Source organism: Dasypus novemcinctus, chromosome 24 (genome assembly GCF_030445035.2).
Source record: "Dasypus novemcinctus isolate mDasNov1 chromosome 24, mDasNov1.1.hap2, whole genome shotgun sequence".
Classification (NCBI taxonomy): domain Eukaryota; kingdom Metazoa; phylum Chordata; class Mammalia; order Cingulata; family Dasypodidae; genus Dasypus; species Dasypus novemcinctus.
In genome coordinates, this window is record NC_080696.1 from 45,660,848 (window position 1) to 45,687,912 (window position 27,065).

Below are 27,065 nucleotides of genomic sequence, written 5' to 3' on the forward strand. Positions count from 1 at the left end.
GGGAAACAGTCCCCTGCCACAACCCTGGGACAGTCTGTCTCCCCCTACTGAAGGCTGAAGGAGACCGCGGGGACCTGGGGACTGGGTGATGTTGACAAAAGGCAGGGGAGGCAACACCTAATAGAGCAGTAATGACCCCTAATTGGGCGACTTTGATCACACATCCATTTCCTTTTTAGGGAGTTGCGATCTAATAGGGGATAATGTCTCGAAGAAAAAAATACGAAGGGGGTAAAAGTATGGAAAGGAGACTCATCTCCGTCTTCAAAGCGAGCGAGAAGAAGGGCATTATTTTTACATTAGTGGCTAGTTACAGTAGATTGACCAGGGAATGGTGGCGGTCATTAGGAACTAATCACATTCTTTTGAAACCAAAATTGCCATCACATTATATTCATCCATTATCAATCTCCACTTTCCTTTTCTCATTCTCTCCTCCTTAGAGTGTTGAGCTCTATTTTTATACTCCTCTCCGAGTGGGGAAATATTTCCCACTCTTCAGCAGTGTTGCTTTTCTAAGACAGTTGCTTTTTAGTTTGAAAAGCTATATTTGGGGATGTCCTCATCCCTGGATGGCTGAGTCGTGGTATTCATAGAATCCCCCAAAGTCTTGGGTAGTCAAAGTCTTTTGAGAAAGTTATTGCCTCAATTTACAGATCAGCAAAGTGAGGTTCAGAGAAAGGAAGTAATTTGCCCAAGATGAAATACTGAATGTTTCCCTCCCTCCAGTCCTCCCTCCAATCCCTCCTTCCACACTGAGCATCTGGGTGCTGGGCACTGCGCCAGGCCTAGAGCTAACAGTAATGGACATGACAGACAAGATCCCTGCTCTCATGAAGTTTGTGTTCTACTTGTGGGGTAAAGACAATAAACAAGTAAACAAGATAATTACTGCTTAAAATAATTTCAGTGAAGGCAATAAAGAGGGTGCTGGGATAGACAGTGACTGGGGCAAGAGGCCACTTTCAATAGGGGAGATGGGGCATGACTCTTGTAGGGAAAAGCAGCCCCTGACTTCCAGGAGCTCAAGGTACGTGTTCCTCCTCCTTGCAACAGGTAAGAAAACCAACTTGTTCAACCACACGTGTGTTCCTGCTGGCCTCCTGATGATGAATAGAAGTCAGCCTCGCCAAGGGCTGGGGGAAGAATGTTCCAGGCTGAGAACAGCAAGTGAAGAGGCCTGCGATGGAACAAGCTTGATGAGTTCTATCTAGAACTTGATGGGAGGTTCTGCTACATCAGGGGAGAGTGCCATGTAATGTGGATGCCTGTGGGGATTCAACTAAGGACTTGTAGACCTGGGTCAAGAATGAAAGTTTTATTCTAGTTAGTGGGAATGCTTTGGAAATGTTTTAAGAGGGAGAGGTTGAGCCAGTGCCAGCATCATGATAAAGAGCTGACAGCACTTGTCACCGGAATTTCCCTTTCATCCTAGTTGGCAGGCTACATAGATTTTAAGATAAAATCATCATATGGTGCCTGCCCCACCAGAATTCTCCCTGTGGTTGGAACCCACCCCCTACTGAGCTGAGGCCCCCTCCTGGTGCCAGTGGGAGGCTCACACCACTTGAACAAAGTCATAGGCTTCTTGTGCTCTGCTGTGCTCACTCAGTTTGCAGGACTGTGCACCCTACCTCAGTTTGCCCACTTGATAATTTAATTTGTTGGAGAATTGTCCTGGACCGGATACCTGCTTGGCTGATTCTATCTGTTACTTGGGCCCGACTGAGCTAAGAGGGCCCTGTGTGAAGCTTGCCATCCTTCTTTGGACACTGGTCTTTGCACCTAAGCCTTTCTGAGTTATGCCCAAAATAGTGAGACATCAGAAGACAAGGCTTCCAAGAACAGCTCACCTCCACTCCTAGGCTGAGAGCGTCCTGGTCCATTTTGCTGACCTGTTCACCCTTCAATCCTTGGCAGATTCTGCCATTGTAATGGCTTCCCCCGCTCTGCTTGACATGTCTGTATCCCTGGAAATAATTGGATATGATATGCCCTGGGGTGCAGCAAAACCAGGGCCAGGGATTGCTGATAAGGCAGTTCCTGGCTGGTGCTTCAGGGCACAGCTGAGGGTCTGCCTCCTCCACCTTCGTTCCAGCCCACCTGGATTCTTCCTTTCCCTGCCTCCCACTGCATTCTCCTGGTGTAGGGAAGAGTCTGGATGTCTTCATCAAGGAGGCACCATTTTACCTGGGCCTTTCATTCATTTGTTTTGTCAAGGAATAGCTCTTGCACTCTAACTTTGTGCCTGGCACTCTGGTAGGTGATGTGCACGAGTCAGGAAAAAGGCCACATTTTACAAAAGGCAGACACGCTAGAGGGTTTGAATATTTTTACAGTAAATAATTTGACCACTCCCAGTCTCAATTTACTATCCTGATACTAAGCTAACATACATCCCCCGGGTTAATGGTAGGGTAAGGATTTGACAACAAAGGCGCAGCAGGAGGGAACTTAATAGGGTGAGGGACTGCTTACGTATTTTATTGTGTTGGTGTTTACATGACTCCAGGCACTTGTTAAAATGCATAGAAATGCACACCACAAGAAAAATGAATTCTACAGCATGTAAACTAAAAATAAAAAATAAAATATACCCTGCATTGTTTTGGGATGATTATCTGAAATAATACCTACAACGTTAGCTCAAGCCTGGGTGTGAGAGGCACCCAGAGACTCTTCCATCCCAGTCTTTCCCAAGGATACAATAGTGAGCCCCCCTTGGCCCACTCCCAGAACTCACTCTGTGCCCCCTTTTAATTAGAAACACCCATTGTTTATTCTCAGAAGAACAAAGATGGGGGCTCCCAGCAACATCCGTCACAGTTTGCCTCTAACCAAGGGGGTTCCTGGGTGCAGGACTTTTGGTTGTTAAACTGGGCTAGTCCTGGGCAAACCAGGACAAGTTGGTCACTCTAGGGACTATGCAGGGACTGGGAAAGACTTTCCTGAGCTGTTAGGGAGCCTGAGGTCTAGTTTCAGTTGAGGTCTACAGATTCACACCCTCATTTACTGGAGTCCATGGCCAGTGGGTGGGTTCAGGTTGTGCACCGCTCAAAAGCACCATATCTAAGGAGGCACCATGCATCTGGTAGGCATTCTATATTTCTGTATATTTAGTGAAAATTTTCTGGAAGATGACAATCAAGTATTTGAGACAGGTGCACCTTTTGCTAATTCACTTGAAGGTGCTATATGAGCTAGTGGTGGCCTTGGAAGAGGCTAAGCTTTCAACAAATGCCTCCTCCTGTGTTGAAAAGCAAACATCTTAGAGATTACAAATATGGACAGAGAAGGCAGGAAGGGATGACTAATGATGTCTTCGCAGAGTGGCATCAGGAGAGCAAATATTATTGCACACCATGTCACTAAATAGACTGTAATTTATGAGTTCTGCTGGTGAAGCTAAGTAGAAAATCAGATCACAGAGAGATGGGGCTATATGTGACAGGAACTTTGATCAAGGCAGAATAGTTGAGTGTGTGCCTGCATGTAAAGCCACAAAGTACTTTTTAAAAGGCCCAATAAATGCCACATGGTCTTTATTAAGCAAGAAATTTTAGGTCAGGGCTTCTCCAGCTTTGGCAGGTATCCGAATGACTCAGGGAATTTGGTTAAATACAGATGCCCAGGACCTAAAATCCTTTGTTAATGAGCCTGGGCCTCAGTGCTCTAGCTCTCCAGGTGAATCAGAGACAAATTGCAGTTTAAGAACCAGTGTTTTAGCCAGTAAAGCAAATGGAAACAAGTTCCTAGGGAAAACTCAACCTCAAAAGCACAGGTAGATACTCTGTGCACCTGTAGACTGCCCACAGGTGTGGGGGTCTTTCTATATTGGTTTCTTCTTTGAGAAAAGCTGCACTTTTTCTTGATACCTTAAGATTTTCACCAGAACTTTGCAATTCAATTTAGTTAATATTTGATATTTATCTAATGTTTTCCAGGTGCCTTAGGGAAGAGGGATAAATAAAACCCTGAACCTACCTTCAAGAAACCTGTAGTTTAATGGGCAAGCTCATGCCAGTATAGCTCTATTTCTCCCAGGCCTGAGTCAAGGATCTTGAAGGGCTAAGGGAACTCCCATGCCCTACTCCAAGACACAGACTTGCAGTGCCCTCCGCACATTATCTCCATCTTCAGGCATGTGTTTATTGGTGGTTGTCTCTGGGTCAATAGCTCTTCCTTAAATTTGAAGGCTGCTACAGTGAAGAGGCAGATTGTCAGAGGTCATGGCTATTACTTTCAGGTTCAAGAAAACAGTGCAGAGGGTATAACATTCCTATTTATCTCCCCAGCCAGTTTAATTTCTATTTCTCTTCTCATAGGCGGGCATCTTTGCGTCCCTTATAACTGCTGGCCTGCAGGATCTCCATTCTTTTATGTTTCCAAGCTTTTGTGTATATGGCTCCCTCTGTCACACAAGCCTTTCCTCTACCCAGCCTTCTTCTGCTTTTAACACAGTATCTCACATAACAGACAAAACCCCTAAATAAACAACCACTGTCACCACCAAAACCTGCCCTTACTCTGTATTGCCCTTACTAGTACATCCCCAAATCATTTTAACTAGAGTTTTGTTATGTAAGTACATGATGTGGTAAAACCATGGGCTTCCTTTAAAGCAGGGCTTTATTTCATTTAGCTTTCAAATGCTCTCTGGTGCTTAGCACAGTGCAAGGTACACAGTAGGTACTCAATAACTATTTCTGACCAAACTCATGCTTATAAAGAAGACGCATATACCATCAGGCTTTGGGGATCATGCCAATTACATAGTCAAAGTTTCACAAAAGAGGAAGTTGGCACCCATAGAGGGAAGGCTCTTGCCTAAGACCACCCAGCATTCTTGGGGCAGGTTGAGACCCAGGCATGACTCTTAGTTAAGGGGTTATTCCGTTGTACCACCTGAGAGTTGGTCACTTGGTTGTGACCAACACAGAAGTGAGGGTTTCTGTGTTAAGCACTGAAATTATAAGTGACCCAATAAAAATAGGCTAAAGAGAAAGGGTAGAGTTAATATTCTCTCCCACATTAGCCCTTTCCTATTGGAAAAACTTTCAAATCTGAAACCACAGGGCCTACCTTTCGGTCACTACCTGGGAATGGTTCATTTCTCTTTTCTTTATTTTAATCCAAGGGTGGAATAAAATGAGCAGGTGGGAACAGGCCTTCCTGTTTGGGTCATCATGAGTTCCTACAGTTGAAGAACAATCCTGGTTTCCCCTTTCATTGTTTGGGCGAATTCCCTCTGCCCCTAACTCAGAACTGCTCTCATCTGCAAAATCAGGAGCTAGATGAGACTCTCTCTGGGGTCACCTTCAGTGGGATGTTCTTGTGACTGTTACCAACCCAAGAGAAATAGCTGTGGGAGAGCAGAGGGCATGCCTGCAGGTGGCTCTGATCAGAGAAGGGGTACCACAGGTTGACCAGACTCCACATCCTCCATGGTTATGCCCCATCAGGCACCTGTGCCTGCATCACCCACCGGTGACTAAGAGAAGGATGGCAACACTGGTCTCTCTCCACTAAAGCCAAGCACACTGTGTGCCTGCCCAGAGCTGGAAAATGAACAAATGTTTGCTCTTCATTAGGCTGCATCATATTCCTCACAGCTGTTCCTTGTTGCCTTAAATAGTCTTAATGGAGCTGTAATAACCAGATACCTTCTGGTCACCCTAGTCGTCTTGCTCCATTCATTATGCTGACACGTTGCCTGGGCTGGCCTGGGAGGAACAAGGCTTCCCTTCCTTGTCTCCAACACAGCTGCCTCCTCCTCCTCTCCCTCATCTTTTCCAAACCTGTTGCCCTCTGCCGTGAAGGCTGGTGTTTGAGGGCACGCAGACAACTTCGTTCTCCAACCAGCACCTGGTGGCCTTCACTGCTCTGGTTAGGGCTTTTGTTTTGTAACTGGGGAAGGTGGGAGAATTTGGGCTGGTGGGGAATGGAATGGTGGGGTCATTCCAAGGTCACGTGCAGAAGGCTGCTTTCCATCAGCAGTGGTAGAGCTGAGGGTTATCACGTGCTTTTATGGGCATCAGATGTGACCACTGGCAAATACAGTAGCTGAAGGAATGGGTCCAGGGGCACAAGTGGGTACCCTTTGGGCTCCTTAGCCTAGTGGTTCTAACTTTAAGTGCACATTGTAATTCTATGGAGAGCTCAAAAATACCAATGCCCGGGGCCCGCCCCTAGGGATTCTGAGTTAATTGGTCTGAACTGTGGCCTGGGCATTGGGTTTTTTAAAAAAACTTCCCCAGATAATTCTAATGTGCAGCCAAGATTGAGGCCCAGCTCTGTATGGCAGGTAAGGTTAATTGGCCTTAGGCCTTGCTGAGATCTTAGCTGTCTAAGACCCCTGGCCAATCACAGTCCCCAGGCCTTAAGACATAACTAGGGGGGTGGTGGCCCCAGAGTGTGGGATCCTATGGGACTGTAAACAGTGGGAAGGACCAGCTGGGAAGTTTCCCCTCCCAGGCCTGGCTAATTGGTTCCTCCTTAGACTCCTAGAACATCAGTGACAGAAGGGCGTTTTGCATCACTTTGACAAATTCTCTTGCCCTCTTTGCATAAATATGGGAAAGGCGGCCAGAGAGGAGGGGTGATCTGCTCAAGGTCACCCAGATAATTAATAAAGGATCTGACTTGAATCCAGGTGTTCTTTCAGTCCAGGACAATTCATACATTATTTCAAATAATTGAACTTAAAAATATATTGAGAGACTCAAGTTTCAATGCCAAAGAGAACAAGCTGCTTTTATGGCTGTACGTGCAGAGAGCATGGGGGAGTGGGTGGGGGGCTTGTCTGGGCTCTAGGCCCAGACTCCTGGTTCAGACAGTCACATCTTTTCCCTGATTTACTGTCCCAGCTGCCTACCTGTCAGACGGTTAAATCTAAAATGCAGATCCAGTTTTAAAAACCCTGCTTAAACCCTTCAATGGCTTCTTATGGACCCTGGAATAAAATATCAAATTCTCAGCCCATGCTTGCCCCTGCTGACAATTTCAGCCCCATCTCCCTCCAAGCCTTCCCGTATTTTATGCTCCGTAAGTACCAGATCGTTTCTGGTTCCTCTAATTCAACCTGCTGTGCATACCTCCATGTCATAACAGGTGCTAATTTCCCTGTCTGGAATACTCTTCCTTTCTTTCATTTCGTTATTCCTATTCCTCAATTTTTGGTTTAGGCTTTATCTCTTCCAGAATTGAATTCTGCCCCCCTAGCTTTGGGCATATTTTACTGGCTTATAAACCAAAAGAGAGGTCTGAGCCACCATGTAAGAAGTCCCTCTGTCCTGAGGCCACCATGCTGTGAGGAAGCCCAGGCCACTTGAAGAGGCCACTTGTAGGTGGTCCAGTTGACAGCATGTATCAGTGGCTAGAAGTGTGCGTGAAGTAGCCTTCAGATGATTTCAGCCCCTAGCCATAGAGTTTTTGCAGTTAAGGTCCCAGATAACATGGGGTAGAGACAGATTAGTCTTGCTGTGCTCTGTCTGAATCCCTGACCCACAGAATACTGTGGTTATTTTATGTCACAAAGATTTGGGATAGTTTGTAACATAGCAAACAGTATTTTTCACTAACATACTACATTATGTAATTTACTTATTTTAAACCTACTGTTTATTTCCTGTCTCCCCTTCTGTAACATAAGCTTCATGAGGGCAGGGATCTTTGTCTGTTTTGTTGACTTTTGTATCCCAAATGACTGGATCAGTCCTTAGCAATAGTAAATACTCAGTAATTATTTTCTGAACAAATGAGTAAATGATTAAAATTCAATTGTGAATTGAATTTTAGAAGACAGTTGGCTATAGTCAAGAGTTCTGTTAAATGTCAATTTATCAAACCCACTGATTTGTAAGAATGAGCAGAATGGGGATTGACAGACAAGGAACAAGGCACAAAACATGTTGGTATGAGAGTGGGATGGGAGGCCCAAGAGACTTATCTTCAAAACTGTCTTCTAGCGGATCTGTGACTCTTATCTAGAGTTTTCATTCTGAGCTCTCATATGAACCTTGCTGATCAAAGCAATATCCAACTACGTTCTAGGAAAGGGGACTAGCACATTGTGAAAAGACTCTCACTAAATAATGTTTTCCAATTAACATTTGTTAATCAGAAAATGCTGTTAACTAGAAGCTCAGCATTCCAGTTAACTGTTTAATATAATTTGAACTAATTGAGGGCAAGGCAAGCCTGAGTTAGAGATATTTCTGGTTCAGCTTCAAATGATGGAATAACATGTATTGTTTTCTCTCTCACTATATAAGCCATTCATTCCCTTGCTAGAAAGTTTGGAAAACGTAGAAAGGTACCAAGAAGAAACTTTTAAAAATTATTCCATATCCTACCATACAGAGATGGACACTTTTAAAAGACTTATCATTTAAAACAGACTGGAAGGGTACGCACCAAAATAGTCAAATACATTGGTATTTCTGTTTAAAAATTTTAGATGGCAAGTTCTTAGAACAGCCTTTCTCAGCCTTGACCATTGATCTTCCTTTCTAAGTCACATACCTCCTTTAAGGTTATTTGAAACTTGAAAATGAATTAGATATCAAGTCTAACAATTTATTGAGCCATCAGGATATTGAATATACCTTTACAAACAATAGGCACTCCCCTGACTTTCCTTCATGAAACAGACATGCATCGGTGTTTGTAACTACATGTGTGCACATGCACACCAGTGGGTGGTCTGTAAAGCAGTGGCACTCAACTTTTGAGTTTTACTTATGAAGGAAATAAGACCCACAGATGGGAGGTGATGAGATCAACTGAAGCTGCCTGTGAACTCCTTCAATCCTAATCCCAACATCGACCCATGATGTGTAGATTGAGTATACGAAAAATGCTATTTTACTTAGACCGTATTTTAAATTAACTGCAAGTTCTCCTGAGCTGGTAATTATGCACACCCATTGCTATCAACTCTCTTGTCCTCATAATTGTCAATCACGCCCCTTGCCACTATATTTTATATTATCATAAAGATTTAGGATCAGACACTTAGAAATCACCTTATCCATACTCCTCATTCATGGAATGAAGAGTTTTAAAACTGAGATAACAAAATGATGCATCAAGATCCTACAGTTTACTGTATTGGAATCCAGCTGTCTGGAGCCCCAGTTAAACACAATTTTCATGCCTTCACACGACTTCAAAAATATTGCTTTGTAAGCGCTTTCTCAGAATATAGCCTGAAGATAAACATAGTCTGCATTATCAAGAATTCCAAATGTGTGGAGTCTGAGTCAACGAGTTTTCATACACAGTGAAACTGAACCCAGCATATGTGGGGCACTCACTGCATGTGGAAAAACAAACAAAACCAGTGCATGCAACTCAGCCTGGCACACAGTAGATGCTCACAGGATATTTTGAGAAGGAAGGTGGGGAGGGAGAGAGGTGAAAGGGGAAAGTGAAGAAAGATGTTAGTTTCTAAAGCTGGCTGCAGCTGGCTGCAGGCACACACTAGGAAGGTTGTGGAACTCTTGGGGAATGAGCTACTCTTTGGTTTAGGAAAACATCCTAATGAGTTTTTCCTTCTGTTTTATCTTGTTTGTAAAAGGTGAGGCCTAATGGTCACCGAGGAAAAGAAAAGGAGTGAGAGAAAGTTAAATTGTTTAGCATAATAAAGTAAGGGGAATTTGGGAGTCTTTTTGCTAATTGCTGGAAAAGGAGGAAGTTTTAGCGACATGAGGAAGAAACTTGGGTTTCCTTTGGAGCAGGTAGAGAACTGGCAGGAGGCTAAAACCTCAGGAAGGTGTCTCAATGATGTAGAAGGTTCAGGACCTTGTAAGAACAGCCATGCTGTGCTAAGGCACTTCCTCTACCTTGCGGCAATCCTCTGTTACTCCCAATCCTTCAGTAACAATTGCAACCTGCAAATCCTTTGTATTTGAGATGGTTTCGGGAGGTAGGAAAGACATGTCCAATTCAGGGGTGAGGAGAAGGTACAGAGAGAGGACAGCTGTCACTGGGGGGTGAAGTATGGAGCTGGGGGTTTAGGAACACAATGGCAGCATAAATATGGGGCAAGAGATGAGCAGGAGTAAGTAGGTCTCCCAGAAATCAATTTCAGGGGAAATTTGCTGGTTTTTCTACAGTATGTGGGATGGGGTCTGAGTCATTCTATCTTTATACTGAAAGAGGTGACTCCACAAGGGTATAAACTTTGGTGATAACTGGGCTATGAAAGGAGGAGAGAGAGAGGGAAGGAAGAAGGGAGTAAAAAGAAGGGATCAGAATCTTTTAGCATGGCACTTCTCAAATTTAATATATACAGCTCACCTAAAGTACCTGAGATGCTGCATTTCCAGTTAGCTCCTGGTGATGCTGATGCTGCTGGTCCACGGACCACACTTTGAGTAGCAAGGCTTTGGCACACAAACGAGCTTCTGAACCCATCAGCAAGGCTCCTTCTAGGCTGGTCTCTTACCTCGTATTCCTCCTTGAACCCGTAGCCCTGGCCCCTCTTCATCTGGGTGATGTGCTGCAGCAGGTCGGCCACCCTGATGGCTGGCTGGAACTGGTCCCGGGGGTAGCTCATCTCCACCGGGTCGCAGGTCCGGTAGGGGTGAGTCTGGATCGTGAGGGTGGGTTGGGACAACTCCCCGCGGCTGCCATCTGCTTCAAAGAGAAGGAAGCAGAACAGACCATCACACACGGGCTATGATCTTGGGCCTCTGTGCATTTCTAAAGCTGGGCTGAGGAGGCTGGAGGAACTGACTCAGGACTCAGTTGATTCAGGACACTGCAAAGCAGAAATATGAGACACTCTGCTTCCCTGGCATGGCTGCAATGGTAGGTTTAAAAAATAAAAACAACCAGCAAACCAAAGAACCAAAAAATCCTTAGTTTATTTCTATTTCAAGGGTATATATTGATGGAGCAAAGACTAAGTTCTCAGCTGGCTGTCACCCTCTCAGCCCTTCCTCCTGCTTGTCAGGAAGTCTTGGTCAATCCTAGAGGCCAGACAGGCTAAATATCAGGTGCACCCTCCTGTCTAGGAAGAACAGAGTCTGGAAATAGTCTCTGATGCCTGCCTGCAGCTGAGGAGAGCCTCAGGTCCCCGGAGATGAGAGTCACATGTCTGCAGCTTGTCTATTTGCCTGGATCCCTGTGACCAGTTTCTCTAGGAGCTGGTTTCTTTTGGGTTCTACAGTGGGAGGAATAGGAGCCAGACTTATACCCTCTTCTTTCCCCCAATTGGGCAGATACCAGTGGCCATGACCCTCCCAGATACTTTCTTTCTCTCTGAACTCTGCAACAGTGACCACCTACTGTCTACTGTCTATTGTCTAGTGTCCCCACCACTTAACACTGCTCATCTAGGAGCATCACTCTGAACCCACCTTGCAGGTAAGGAAGCCGGGACATCTCACCTCAGTCCTGCCACTTCCCCTATGCCTCATCTACTTCCTAAAATCTCTCTCTCATATAGGGTTTATATTATCCTCTGATGAGAGTTTTTATAACCAATGAGCTGCTCTAACTGCCTTCTGCTAGTTTGACCACTGTGGAAATTGATACCTGCTTAGACTGGATTTGCAAATTCCTTTGTTCCCCTTTGGACCAGTGAAACCAATTTTTCACCCTACCACCTCCCTGCCAGGCATATATTGTCAGTCCTTAAGGGCCTATTTATTTTCCCTAGAACCATCTAAACTTGGTCCCCCGAACCTCTTTCTAGGAACAAGAGCAGTCTATGCCACAGAGCATTCAGTCTATGGTGTGCCCCAGATGAGAACTGCCAGATTTGATGTGTCTCACCCAGGTGTGTTTAGGCACTGAAAGTCACCAGTGCCGATACCCACGAGCCCTATGCCAGACTCCTCCTGAGACACTTAGCCTGTATTCCCGATTGTCTGAAGCCTGTTTTTACAAAATTCATATTCTCTTGAGCTTGTTTGTCTCTCACATCACAATAATGTGTCTGACATAGATTCTGATGTGAAAGAAAATCTACTCCATGTGACAGCAGGCAACTAGACCATTTCTAGTAAGGAAAGGACAGTGAAGGAATGGCTGACCTTCATGCTTTCCAGGAAGACCAACTCATCCCAGTTTGTCTGAGACTTTCCTGGTTTTAACACTGGAAGTACTACTTTCTGGGAACCCCCTGAGTCCTGGGAAAACAGGGACAGGTGGGCACTACTTTCACCTGTGTCTATGGAAGGGGGGATACTTTCCTTATTTTTCCATCCCTCTGCCTGTCTCCACCTACTAGCTCCCTCCCACCTATTAGCCCCTCAAAGGAGGAGGAGCTACTCAAGTTCAGAAGGATTGGCTTGCACTTGAGACCCTGATTGGGTCATACATTACCAGTGGGTGTCCATACGGTGGTATGGACAGTGTGGTCTCCTGATTCACTGTTGTAACTAATCTTGCCAATAGGAAGATTGATTTAGGCATAGGGAAGAAGGGCAGAGCCACAATATTATCAAAAACTTCCTGACTGCACATAAGAAAAACACTGCTTACTTTTTCTTTTGGGATTTTAGGTAATAGGTAGTCATGTGACATTGCTGAAATGTAGCACTTGGCAAATGTGGGGGTTGCCTTCTTTCTCCATCACACCCTTGCGATCATGAGTTAGACTTACAGAGAACCCACTCTGTGCCAGGCACTGACAATTTAGAGAGAACTACAGGTCATATCCTCATTCCACCATTGATAGTCTAGTAGAGAAAACAGACAAGAACCATCTGAAGTAAAAGAACGGATGGCTGAGAGGCCAAGGCACTTTTAGGTAAGAGCAAGGAGGCTAATGTGCAGTGAAGGCAGTGGGTGGAGGTGTTATGGAGGCAAAGCTGTAAGACATGTGAGGCAGATCCAGAAAGTCTGGGAATGTGGAAGAATCTTGATCAGTGTGAAGCTGTTGAAGGCTTTCAGGAAGAATCAGTCCCTTTCTTTAAAGACTCACACTGTTTCTTGTAGGCCAGCTGTCATGGATATGACGTGTCCTTCCAGTGAATCTCTCCTGTGATGGTGTGGTGGGGTTGAGGGTGGGGAGGAAAGGAGAATTTGAAGTTGCATCTCTATACCCTACACTCCAGGGCTCCCAGGATTGGCCAGAGTCAATGCCCAAAGCCCTGTGAATGTTTCACACTTAATCCACCAGCACATATGGGAACAGACATCTTCAGAGTCCCATGGTCTCCCAAAGGACCTGGGGCATGAGTTGCATGGAGACAGGTTGCCTGGCAAAGACAGGTTTCCTAGAAATGGGCACCTAGCATTTTTTGTGAGGTGCCAAATGTTTCCAAAACCAAATAACTATCAATATGGATGTTTTCCCTCAACACGTCGTTAGACAGACTGTAAGCTCTGTGTCAGTAAAACTAACACTGAAATGGAAAATAAATGCAATTGAAACTTAACAACTTGTATTATTGTAACATTTGTAACAATGTCGGTGCCAGTGCTAATGATGGGTATGAGGACTTGGAACCAAGGGATTTTTAAGGTTTATTAATTCAACTAGTTGGACTCCCTTTACCAGGGTCTCTTACCTCACCTATCCCCTTATTAACCTCCCATAATACTGAAGTGATGCCTTTTATCACACCCCATTTCACCAGACGCACTATACTTAATTTTCCATCATTAGGTTTAATGAAAACCCAATTTCACAACTCACTTCTCTCAGGAACCTACAAGTAATGCTACGTTTTTATCAGACCCAATTAAAAAATGTTATGATGTTTCTATTCGAGAGGGAGCCTTAAAACTAATGTGCGATTCTGCTGTTAATTCAACAAGGGCGCTGGAACTCACATGCTGCTCATAAAATGTAACTCAAACCAGCTGGCCCAGGGACAGAACATTTTTCATTTTTCTCCTCACCAGGTCCTTAATTTTCATGCCACTTCACCTTCCATTTATGGGTCTTCTTTGTTTATTTATCACATAATAATATTTTGGATTTCTTTCGCACTTTTTATGTACTGTTGCCTAAGCCTGTGAATTCCCCTGCAATAACTCACTGCCTGCAAGTGGATTGTGGGGTAGACAGAGGAATTTAAGGATGTGTATGAGATCCAGTCCCCTCTGACTCACTCTCTTTTGTCTCTCTACCAACTCCCCTTCCCTCTGCAGTCTCCTAAGTGTGGGTCTTCTTTGGGAGCCTAACTTTGGTCTTCTCTCTCTCTTTTGTTTTTTTACCCCCTTGCTACCCGCTATTAGTGATCTCCCTCTAATGCCAGCCACATTTTTCCAATCACTTGCTAGAACCTGCCACTCCAACTGTTTAACAAATATTTACTGAGTACCTATATTTTACAAAGTGCTGTGTTAGGTACTGAGTAATACAGGAGAATGGAAGGTTTGTTCAGAGAGATAAGCACTGGGCAGCTATTGCTGGGAAAGGGAAGAGGAGATAAGGTGTGCATAAATAAGTCTAACAAAGGTGGGCAGGGATAGGCACCGTTACAGATGGACTGAAGATAATCTGCGGGGTTAGGCACCATGGAAAAATACCCCAAACCTAAGGCATTCAGGGGCGATCTTTGCCATTGTGCCGTAGCTATCAGCTCTTTCCAATAGAACTTCCTGCATTGATGGAAATGTTCTTTATCTGTACTGTCTAATATGGTCGTTACTAGTCCCATGTGGCATGTGGCTAGTGTGACTGAGGAAATGAATGTTTTAATTTTATGTAATTGTAATGAATTAAATTAAATTAATTATTTAAATAGCCACATGTGGTCAGTGACTACTGTATTGGGCAATGCAGATTTAGAGGAAGAGATAGGAAAAGGGAGAAAGCCCTGGAATCACATAGTGTGCAGAAGAGGTCTAGAGCAGTGTCATCCATGGAAATGAAATGCACAGCCACATCTGCAATTTTATATTTCTTGTAGTGACATTAAATAAAGTAAAAAAGAACAGGTGTAATTAATTTCAATAATATATTTTATTTAACCCCAAATATTCAAAATATTGTTTCAATATATAATCAGTATAAAGATTATTAATGGTAATAATAATCTTTTACATTCTTTATCTGTGCTATGACTTCAAAATCCAATGTGTATTTTACACTTAATGGGGTAGTCAATTCAGACTTGCCATATTTCAAATGCCAGCTACGTGGGACTAGTGGCTATTGTATTACAGAGTACAGATGTACAAAGACTGATCTAGAGCCAGAGCAAATTCTAAAGAGAGTAAATACAGAGTTAGAATGAACTCTAAAGAGAAATTAATCCAGAGTTAGAGCTCTCTAGAACAGCACTGTCCACTGGAACTTTTTACACTGATGGAAGCATTCTATATTCACATTGTATTTGTTCTGACAGCCACTAGCCAAGTGTGGCTATTGGACCCTGTTCATGGATAGGAAGACTAAATATTATTAAGATGTCTATCCTACCAAAACTGATCTACAGTTTCAATGCAATCCCAATAAAAATCAACACATCATTCTTTAATGAATTAGAGAAACTAACTATGAAATTTATTTGGGAAGGAAAGAGGCCCCAAATAGCCAAAGACATATTGAAAAAGAAAAATGAAATTGGAGGAATCACACTACCTGACTTCAAAACATACTACAAAGCTACAGTAGTGAAACCAGCATGGTATTGGCACAAGGATAGACCAATGGAACTGAATTGAGAGTTCTGATATAGATCCTCATATATACAGCGATATGATATTTGACAAGGCTACCAAACCCTCTCAACTGGGAGAGAATGGCCTCTTCAACAAATGGTGCCTGGAGAACTGAATATACATATGTAAAAGAATGAAAGAGGATTACCAACTTACACCTTATACAAAAATCAACTCAAGATGAATCAGAGACTTAAATATAAGAGCCAAGACCATAAAGACCTTGGAAAGCAAAGTAGGGAAGCATCTACAGGACCTCATAATAGGAAACGGGTCCATGGACTTCACATCAAAAGCATGAGTAACAAAAGAACAAATAGATAAATGGGACTTCCTCAAAATTAAAGCCTTTTGCACTTCAAAGGAGTTTGTCAGAAAATGAAGAGAGAGCCTACACAATGGGAGAAAATATTTGGTAACCATATATCTTATATGATATATATGCAAGACTTATATCTTGCATATATAAAGAACCCCTGTATCTTGAAAATAAAAAGGCAAACAGCCCATTTAAAAAATGGGTAAAAGATCTGAACAGACACTTCTCCAAAGATGATATACAAATGGCTAAAAAACACACACAAAAAAATGCTCAAAATCCCTAGCTATTAGGGAAATGCAAATCAAAACAACAATGAGATACCATCTTACTCCCATAAGACTGGCAGCTATCAAAAAATCAGAAGACTACAATTGTTGGAGAGGTTGTGGAGGAATGGGAACACTCATCCACTGCTGGTGGGAATGCAGAAGGATCCAGCCATTGTGGAGGACAGTTTGGCAGTTTCTGAAAAAACTACCTATAGATTTTATATACCCAGAAGATCTGAAAACAAGGACACAAATTGATATATGCACACCAATGTTCATAGCAGCACTATTCACTATTGCCAAAAGTTGGAATCAACCCAAATGCCCATCAACAGATGAATGGATAAATAAAATGTGTATGTATACATACAATGGAATACTACTCAGGTATAAGAACAAATACATGTGATAACATGGCTGAATCTTGAGAACCTTATGTTGAGTGAAGCAACCCAGGCATTGAAGAACAAATATTACATGACCTCTCTGATCTGAAATAAGTATACCAACCTGTCTCAGAGAGCTAGAGACTGGATGATAAACTTTAAGGTAGTTGGAGGGTAAAGGAAGGTTGTGAGCTGACAGAGACAGCCAGGGTAGATGGAAACCCAGGTGCTGGTTCTCCTGAGGGCTGTGCGACCCACAGGTTCTATGGTCAGGGTGGATGGGTCTGGAGCCCAGGGCCATGACAGTTGGCCCTACTTTGGAGTTTGTGTTCCTGAGTGTGATGGAGTTGGACTCAGATATAACCTTTCTACACATGCCTCTTCTGTCACTTTTACTGGACCTGTGGTTGGCGTTTGGTTTGGTATATGCTCAGGAGACCTGGATCTCTGAACTGTCCATGTGACAGCCAGGCCCTGGGCCTCAGAAGACTTGCAGCTCCTACCCTCTGGTTTTTTGGACTTATCCTGGCCAACTGACAGGGAGCCAAGAATGCCTACAGCTTCAAGCAGGAGAATTGCATCCATCATCTATGTGGAATCTAATCTCCTCTTGATGTAGAGGGGGTTTGAACATAGCCATCCCAGATCCACAAGATGGAGGAATAGAGTATGGATTAGAGTGGACTTAACTGGTGTTCTTCTGGGGAAGTATTGTGATTAGTAAGGGAAGAAATTGTAGTAGTGATGTAGAGAGGGTGGCCATGGTGGCTGCTGATGGTAGGGAGATTGAAGAAGAGATATGGTGTGAGGGCATTTTCAGGATTTGGAGGTGTCCTAGGTGGTGCTGCAGGGATGGATGCTGGACGCTGTGTGTCCTGTCATGGCCCACTGGGTGGACGGGGGAGAGAGTGGACTATAATGTGGACTACTGTCCATGTGCTGCAGCGGTTCTCCAGAATGTATTCACTGGGTGCAGTGGATGTGCCACAATGATGGAAGAGCTTGTTGATGGGGGAGGGGTGGTGTGTGTGTGTGGGTATATGGGAACCTCATATTTTTTGAATGTAACATTTAAAAGAAAATTTAAAAAATTTAAAAAAATTAAACATGTTTTCTAACCTACTGTTGGTTAAATTTGTATGGGTAAAATATTCATATACATATTTAGAGATTATATTAAATTTTTAAAGATGTGACAATGTTGTCATTGTCCATGGTATGTCCTATACTAATCTGCATATTAGATGATAATAAAATATTATTGATCATAAAAAAAAAGAAATGTGGCTAGTGTGACCGAGTAACTGAGTTTGTAATTTAATTTAATTTAAATTTTAATTGCCACTTGTGAACAGTGACTACTGTATTGGACAGTACAGATCTATACAATTATATCTTAAAAATTCTTCTTTAAATCAACTTTCTATCATTTTATTTTACTTTGTCTCATTATGAGTAATAATGAAACATAAAATAATGGCTGTGATTTGCTAATTTTAAGTTTTAATGCTCACTAAAATGTTTATGTAATGTGATGTTCAGGGTAATGAGTCAACTAGGCCAGGTAATGGCTGTTTGGTCAAGCACTGGGCTATTTGTAATACAAGGGAATTTCATCAACTTTAATCGTCAGTGAGTTGATTGCATAGATGACTGGTTACATCTACAATCAGCTGAGGAAACTGCCCTCAGCAATGAGTGATGTTTCTTTTAATTAGTTGAAGGCCTTAAAGGGGAAGTGATTTCAGTATTCAGAGAGAGAATTTCCAACTCTACTTCAGACAGACAGCATTTCCTGGGGAACCCATCAAGAACCTTCATTGGAGCCCCTGGTTTGCAGCCTGTCCTATGGAATTTGGAATTGTACATCCCCACAGTTGCATGAGTCAATTTTATAAAATCTCATTCTATTTATAAATATTGCCTGTCAGTTCTATTTCCCTAGAGAACTCTGACTAATGCATGTTACTATTTAAGAAATGGCCTGTCCATATCCCATGAGAAGAACCCACTCTATATGCTGAGAATCTGGTCCTAGAATCAGACAGAAAGGCAGAAAGATGGTTGAATGCTTACACAACCAGTTATGGGCTGTATGACTTTGGCCAACTGAGTCTCAGTTTATTAATTGATAATACAGGGAAATGAGTTGTGAGAATTCAATGAGATAACTCAAATAGTTGGTACAGTGATTGGTACCTGGCAAGCAGTTAAAAAAAAAAGTAGTTTTCTGAGAATGTTTTGTATAATGCCCTGTTTGGGCATGAGATTTGCTACCTGGTGAGGGCATCTAGGAAGTTCTTTAGGGCTTATCCTTGTCTTTTTTCTTATTCCTTTATGACATACTCCAAAGCCATCTATTGTACTCCACTCCCACTTTCATTGCCCTAGTTCAGGGCCTCATCTTGGGACGAATGTCTCTTTCTGCTTTTGAAGTTCTCTTTACATAAATTTGATCTGTCATTCTTGGCAAAAGCTTCCATGGCATCAGGACAAAATTTCCTAACTTGTTGTGGTGGTTTGAAACTGCATGTACCTCAGAAAATCCTGTTCTTAAAGCTAATCCATTCCTGTGGGTGTAAACCTATCATAAGGATGGCCTTTCGATTAGAGTGCTTCAGTTAAGGCATGGCCCAGGGTGGGTCTTAATCATCTTACTGGAGCCCTTTAAAAAAAGGGACAAATCATGGAGAGAGAAAGAAAGAGAGAGAGAGAGAGAGAGAGAGAGAGAGAGAGAGAGAGAGAGAGAGAGAGAGAGAGAGAGAGAGAGAGAGAAGCAGGAAGTTGAAAGCAACAAAACCCAGAAGGTATCACCACATGCTTTGCCATGTGACACAGGAGCTCAGGACCACCAGCAACCAGTGTCTGGGAAGAAAACATCACCTGTTGAGGAGGTGAGGCAAGATGGTATCTGAGTGAGTGCACCTCACAGTCTCTCCTGCAAAGAGGTGGCTGAGTGGGGTTGGAGTCCAGCCAGTGTGGGCTGTTTTGGGGGCTTGCAAGCAGGAGGTGCTGCAGGGAGTGCTTCACATTTGCTGTATTTCTTCATCCCCCATTTCCTCTTTTCTGTGTGTATTGATTTTGGCCACCAACACTATCCCCTTTCCTCTACATCTTTCTATCCTCCATCATTTATTGTTTCTCTTACATTACATCTCTCTTCATTTTCCCCCCTATTTTTCTGACTTCTTAGTTCTAATACCTTTGTTCTATTTTATGTCTTATATTCACTCTTTATATTATTGTCCTTTCTTTTCTTTTTCCCTCTCTCCTGAACACACTGGCCTTTTAATTCACACTGTATTTCTCCCCATATTCAGTTTACTGACTCATTATATGTACTCTACTTTTCTTACTGTTATAACTCTACATATCTTACATGAGTCTAATCTCCATTCACCTAGATCTCACATGGTTCCTCTGTTAATATTTACTATCAATACTACTATTATTTCACTTTCTTTTCTTACTCCTTTTGCTTTCTCTGGCCCTAATATTTTCCTTCAAGTGAACTTAGCCAACCACAAGGAAACAGAATAAGAAGAACAAAGCGACAATGAGAAGACTTAACACGCATGCAGAAACAACAACTAATTAAACCCCAAACTAGACAAAGAAGCTAAGCAACTGATTAAACCCATCAAGATAAAATAATGACCAGAAAGCAACAAAAAACTACAAACCAAACCAATAATCAGGAAAACATGTCCCAATCCAATGAATGAACTAAAAACGAGGAAGAGTACCAGAGCATCAAACAAGTAATTAAAGCTCTCAAAACATATATTAGTGACCAATTTGATGAAGTAAAGGAAGAGATTAATAATATGAAGAAAACACTTGGAGAGAATACAGGAGAAATTGCAATCATACACAAAAAGGTAACGGATATGATGGTGATGAACAGCACAATTCAAGAAATCAAACATACACTCTCAGTAAATAACAGCAGACTAGAAGAGGCAGAGGAAAGAATTAGTGATGTGGAAGACAGTACATCTAAAATCAAACATAGTAGAACTGATTGATAAAAAGATAGAAAAAATCCAGCAGGGACTTAGGGACCTAACTGACAATGCATAATGTGCAAACATATGCATTATAGGCATCCCAGAAGAAGAAGAGACAGGAAAGGGGACAGAAGGTTTGTTGGAGGAAATAATGGCTGAAAATTCCCAAACCTATTGAGGGAGATAGATGTACATGTCCAGGAAGCACAACACACCCCAAAAAGCACAAATCCCAACAGGCCTACCCCAAGACATATACTTGTCAAATTATCCAATGCTCAAGACAAAGAGAAAATACTAAAAGCAGCAAGAGAAAAGAGAACCATCACATACAAAGGAAGATCTTAATCTTAATCATAAGATTAAGTACTGATTTCTCATCTGAAACCATGGAGGCAAGATGGCAGTGGTATGACATAGTCAAGGTACTAAAAGAAAAAAATTTCCAACTAAGAATACTCTATCCAGAAAAGTAAGCATTCAGAAATGATGGAGAGTTCAAAATACTCACAGATAAACAGAAACTAAGAGAGTATGCCAACAAGAATCTTGCCTTTCAAGAAATACTAAGGGAATTCTGCAAGAAGAAAGAAAAAAACAAGAGAGACAGAGCTGGAGGAGAGTGCAAGAGCAACTGAAAAGACAAAAACAGAAAAAGAAAATCAAACAAAATATGACAAACACAAATCCAGAGAAAATATGGCTAATATAAGTAATTCCTTGAAAGTAATAACACTGAATGTCAATGGATTAAAATCACCTCTCAAGAGACTCAGACTGGAAATTTGGAAAAGGAAATATGACCCATCTATATACTGTCTACAAGGAACACATCTTAGACCCAGGGATTCAAGGAGGTTGAGAGTGAATGGCTAGAAAACAATCTTACAAGCAAACAATATCCAAAAAGGGGAAGAAGTAGCTATATTATATCAGACAAAATAGACTTTAAATGCAAAACAATTGTGAGAGACAAAGATGGACACTATATATTAGTGAAAGAGATAATCTTTCAAGAAGAAAGAACAATTATAAACATTTATGCTCCTAACAAGGGTGCCTCCAAATAGATGAGGCAAACACTGGAAAAACTAAGTGAAGGAATAGATGCCTCTACAATTATAGTGGAGGACTTTAATACACCACTGTTAACTTTGGACAGAACATCTCAAAAGAGAACCAATAAAGAAACAAAGACTTTGAACAATATATTAGAGAGGTTGGACCTAATAGACATATATAAAACATTACACCCAAATACAGCAGGATATACATTCTTCTCAAGTGCACATGGATCATTCTCCAAGGTAGACCACATGCTAGGCCACCGAAGAAGTCTCAATGAAGTCAGAAAGATTGAAATCATACAAAATAATTTATCTGACCATAGTGGAATGAAGCTGGAAATCTGCAAGGGCCAGAGACCCAGATTTGGCACCAAGATTTGGAAGTTAAACAACACACTCTTAGAAAAACAGTGGGTCAAGGAGGAAATCCCAAAAGAAATTAATAACTACCTTGAAACTAATGAAAATGATAACACAACATATCCAAACTTCTGGGATGCAGCAAAAGCAGTACTGAGAGAGAAATTTATAGCCATAAATTCATACATCAAAAAAGAAGAAAGAGCAAAAATTGAAGAACTACCTGCACACTTGGAGGAATTAGTAAAAAAACAACAAACTAACCCCAAAGGAAGAAGAAAGAAATAACAAAGATCAGAGCAGAACTAAATGAAATAGAAAATAAGAAAGCACTTGAAAAAATAAACAAAACAAAGAGCTGGTTCTTTGAGTAGATAAATAAAATTGACAAACTCTTAGCTAGACTAACAAACAAAAAAAGAGAGAAGATGCAAATACACAAAATAAGAAATGAGAAAGGAGATATCACCACTGACCCCACAGAAATAAAGACTATCATAAGAAGATACTTTGAAAAACTATATTCCAACAAAAAAAAAAAGGTAATTTGGAGGAAATGGACAAATTCCTAGAAACCCATAAGCAGCCTACATTGACAAAAGAAGAAATTGATGACCTCAACAAACCAATCACAAGTAAAGAGATAGAATCAGTCATTTAAAAACTCCCAACTAAGAAGAGCCCTGGGCCAGATGGCATCACAGGTGAATTCGACCAAACATTCTGGAAAGACCTAACACCAATCTTGCTTAAACTCTTCCAAAAAATTGAAACAGAAGGAACATTGCCTAACTCATTCTATGATGCCATCATTACTCTAGTACCAAAGCCAAACAAAGACACCACAAGAAAGGAAAATTAAAGGTCAATCTCTCTAATGAACCTTGACCTGAAAATCCTCAACAAAATACCTGCTAATCATAGTCAACAACACATTAAACAAATTATACACAATGATCAAGTGGGATTCATTCCTGGTATGCAAGGAAGGTTCAACATAAGAAAATCAATTAATGTAATACACCATATAAACAGATTGAAGGAAAAAAATCACATATCATATCTATAAATGCAGAAAAAGCATTTGACAAAATACAGCACCCTTTCCTGATAAAAACACTTAAAAACACTCCAAAAGATCAGAATAGAAGGAAACTTTCTGAGCATGATAAAGAGTATATATGAAACACCCACAGCTAGCATCATTTACAATAGTGAAATCCTAAAATCTTTCCCTCTAAGACCAGGAAAAAGACAAGGATGCCCACTATCACCCTTCCTATTTAACATAGTCTTAGAAGTACTTGCTCAAGCACTGCGACAAGAACCAGACATAAAAGGCATCCAAATTGGAAAGGAAGAAGTCAAAATTTCACTATTTGCAGATGATATGATCCTATACATAGATAACCCTGAGAAGTCTACAACAAAGTTTCTAGAACTTATAAATGAGTTCAGTAAATCACAGGTTACAAGATCAATGTGCAAAAATCAGTAGCATTTCTGTACACCAATAATGAGCAATCTGAGGAGGAAATCAGGAATCAAATACCATTCACAATAGTAAATAAAAAAATCAAATACCTAGGAATAAATTTAACTAAAGATGTAAAAGACTTATACACAGAAAACTACACAACACTGTTCAAGGAAATCAAAGACCTAAATAAATGGAAGAATTTTCCCTGTTCATTGATACAATGGCTAAATATTATTAAGATGTCTATCTGACCAAAACTGATCTACAGAGTCAATGCAATCCCAATAAAAATCAACACAGCATTCTTTAATGAATTAGAGAAACTAACTATGAAATTTATTTGGAAAGGAAAGAGGCCCCAAATAGCCAAAGACATATTGGAAAAGAAAAATGAAATTGGAGGAATCACACTACCTGACTTCAAAACATACTACAAAGCTACAGTAGTGAAAACAGCATGGTATTGGCACAAGTATCCATGTGCCACTGACCGATGGAACTGAATTGAGAGTTCTCACACAGATCCTCATATATACATCCATTTGGTATTTGATAAGGCCATCAAATCCTCTCAACTGGGAGAGAATGGCCTCTTCAACAAATGGTGCCTGGAGAACTGGATATCCATATGTAAAAAAATGAAAGAGGATTACCAACTCACACCTTATACAAAAATCAACTCAAGATGGATCAAAGACCTAAATATAAGAGCCAAGACCATAAAGATCTTGGAAAGCAATGTAGGGAATCATCTATAGGAACTTGTAATAGGAAATGGCTTCATGAACTTCACACGAAAAGCATGAGCAGCAAAAGAACAAATAGATTAATGGGACTTCCTCAAAATTAAAGCCTTCTACACCTCAAAGGAGTTTGTCAGGAAAATGAAAAGAGAGCCTACACAATGGGATAAAATATTTGGTAACCATATATCTGATAGGAGACTTATATCTTGCATATAAAGAACTTCTATATCTTGAAAATAAAAAGACAAACAGCCCATTTTAAAAATGGGTAAAAGATCTGAACAGACACTTCTCCAAAGAAGATACACAAATGGTTAAAAAACACATGAAAAAGTCCTCAAAATCACTACCTATTAGGGAAATACAAATCAAAACAACAATGAGATACCCATAAGACTGGCAGCTATCAAAAAATCAGAAGACTACAATTGTTGGAGAGGATGTGGAGGAATGGGAACACTCATCCATTGCTGGTGGGAATGCGTAAGGATCCAGCCATTCTGAAGGACAGTTTGGTGGTTTCTCAACAAACTAGCTGTAGATTTGCCATATGACCCACCAATTCCACTTCTGGGTATATACCCAGTAGAACTGAAAACAAGGACACAAACTGAGATATGCACATCAATGTTCATAGCAGCACAATTCACTATTGCCAAAAGTTGGAATCAACCCAAATGCCCATCAACAGATGAATGGATAAATAAAATGTGGTATATACATACAATGGAATACTGATCAGCTATAAGAATGAATACAGTACAAATACACATGATAACATGGATGAATCTTGAGAACATTATGTTGAGTGAAGTAACCCAGGCATTCATTGAAGGACAAACACTACATGACCTCTCTGATATGAAATTAGTAAACTAACCTGTCTCAGAGAGCTAGAGACTGGATGATAAACTTAAAGGAAATTGGGGGTAGAGGAAGGTTGCAAGTTGACACCTACATGGATGAAATCTATGATAAGCTGGAGGTAAGTATTTGTACAGGGAATGGTTAAAATGGGGGCATAAGGAGACCTTTGGGTGGGGCTTTGTGGGCTTCAGGGGGGCTAGGGATGGGAGAATGGGTCAGATGGCCCAAGAAATTGGGGGGGGAGGGTGGGTGGAACATTTGAACATAGGAGATTGTCAGGTATATGGTTGAAATTATAATGTAGAGAAAATTCTTTAGAAAATATAATATGGAAGGTTACCTGCTTAAGAAGCTTAAGGGGGGGGGGGTATCTGACATAGGGCAAGCTTGTAGGGAGTGTGTGGGTGCTCATTTTGTCATAGTGGGTTATATCATTAGGTGGAGACCCATACAATGAGAGTGAAGGTATACCCACATCCTGGGGAGGACTGATGTTCTCAAACAGGGAATTGTATCTCTTGAAAGAATTGGTGGCTCCCAATGGGTTAGGGCAGTCAAGTATGCCAAGCCCTCAACATTGTTGCAAGTATCTCTGAATATGGTCCTTCAAGTAATGAAGATTGATTGTCATGGTGGGCCCTGAGGGGAGGGGGAAGGAGGCGTTGAATACATGGAATCAGTTTAACTGTGTGGCAATGGAAATGTTCCACATATCAAGCAATGATGGATATAGGTCATGTTAGATTACACCAAAAATGTATAAAAGTCTATAGGCTAAAATGTAAACCATAATGTAAAACATAAGATAACTAAAAATTTAGAAAATTGTGTAATCTAAAATATAAACCATAATGTAAACCCAAATGGAGCCATGTTTGAAAGCTAATGTTTCAATATCTGTACATCAGCTGCAGCAAATATAATATGAACATGTAAAAAGATCATTGCTGGGGAAGGGACAAAGGGTTTAATGTTGGATATGTGGGAGTATCATACATTGTATATGTGTATTACTGTGAACTAAAACTTATGTTAAGATAAACAATAATTAGAAGAAAAAAAGGGGTAGACAGTGAGGAAGAAATGGAAGAAATTGCCTTGCCACTGTACATACAGGGCAACACCTATAGCAGTGATGAAAGGCAAAATGTTAACAACAAAGTTTTTCATTTTTTCATTTTTTTGATACCCCAATTTATTTAATTTTTCTAAATTACTATGTATTCTATATCTAACTTTTTTTAAAACCCATCACTATATTCCATTTTACTATTAATGGAACCTGGCAATATATTGATTTTTCTTTTTGAAGAAGTTTTGGACTACAGAGAGGTTCAACTATGGCGGGGGAGGAGCACTTATGTGGGGTGTTATTGGTGGGGGGCACACGGTGGGGAGGGAGTTCTCCAGGGCATGTATACAGGGTACATATAAAGGTTTGGATATTTTCATAGTGGTTTCAGTTAGAAATGACAGCTGAGAGAGTGCTGAGGTCCTGGCCAGGGGAGCTCTATCACATTTCCCAATGGAACAGCAACAATCCCCCAAGTGCAATGGCAAAGACCAACAAAGATGGATGGTCTAACGATGAGCCCTTAATACTGATGGCTCTGATTATGAGCCTGTGTGCCTGAAATATGAACTAAGCCTAGAGCTGTGGGGTGCCTAAGAGTTATCTCCTGAGAGCCTCCATGTTGCTCAAGTGTGGCCACTCTCTAAGCCAAACACAGTAGGTAGATGCACTGCCTTCCCCCCAGCATGGGACATGACTCCCGGGGATGAGCCTCCCTGGTGCCAAGGGATTACTACCAAGCACCAGCTGATGATGTAACTAGAAAAAGATCTTGAATAAAGGGGTCAAATCAGACCAGCTGAATATCTCAAACTACATGTAATATCAGGTGTTAAAAACTCCTTTTTGACTTGGG

At 41.4% G+C, this 27,065-nt stretch overlaps 1 protein-coding gene across 2 annotated transcripts in view; it reads right to left on the reverse strand.

The window, feature by feature from the left end:
* The window catches only part of PTPRT (protein tyrosine phosphatase receptor type T), a 1,175,887-nt gene that overhangs the window by 72,520 nt on the left and 1,076,302 nt on the right, over positions 1-27,065 (reverse strand). Inside the window, exon 17 of one of the 2 annotated variants that reach the window (XM_058287117.2) lies at positions 10,451-10,641. In XM_058287117.2, the coding sequence (XP_058143100.2) occupies positions 10,451-10,641 (191 nt within the window). The remainder of the gene's footprint in view (positions 1-10,450; positions 10,642-27,065) is intronic. The other variant, XM_071211722.1, reaches the window with a different exon arrangement.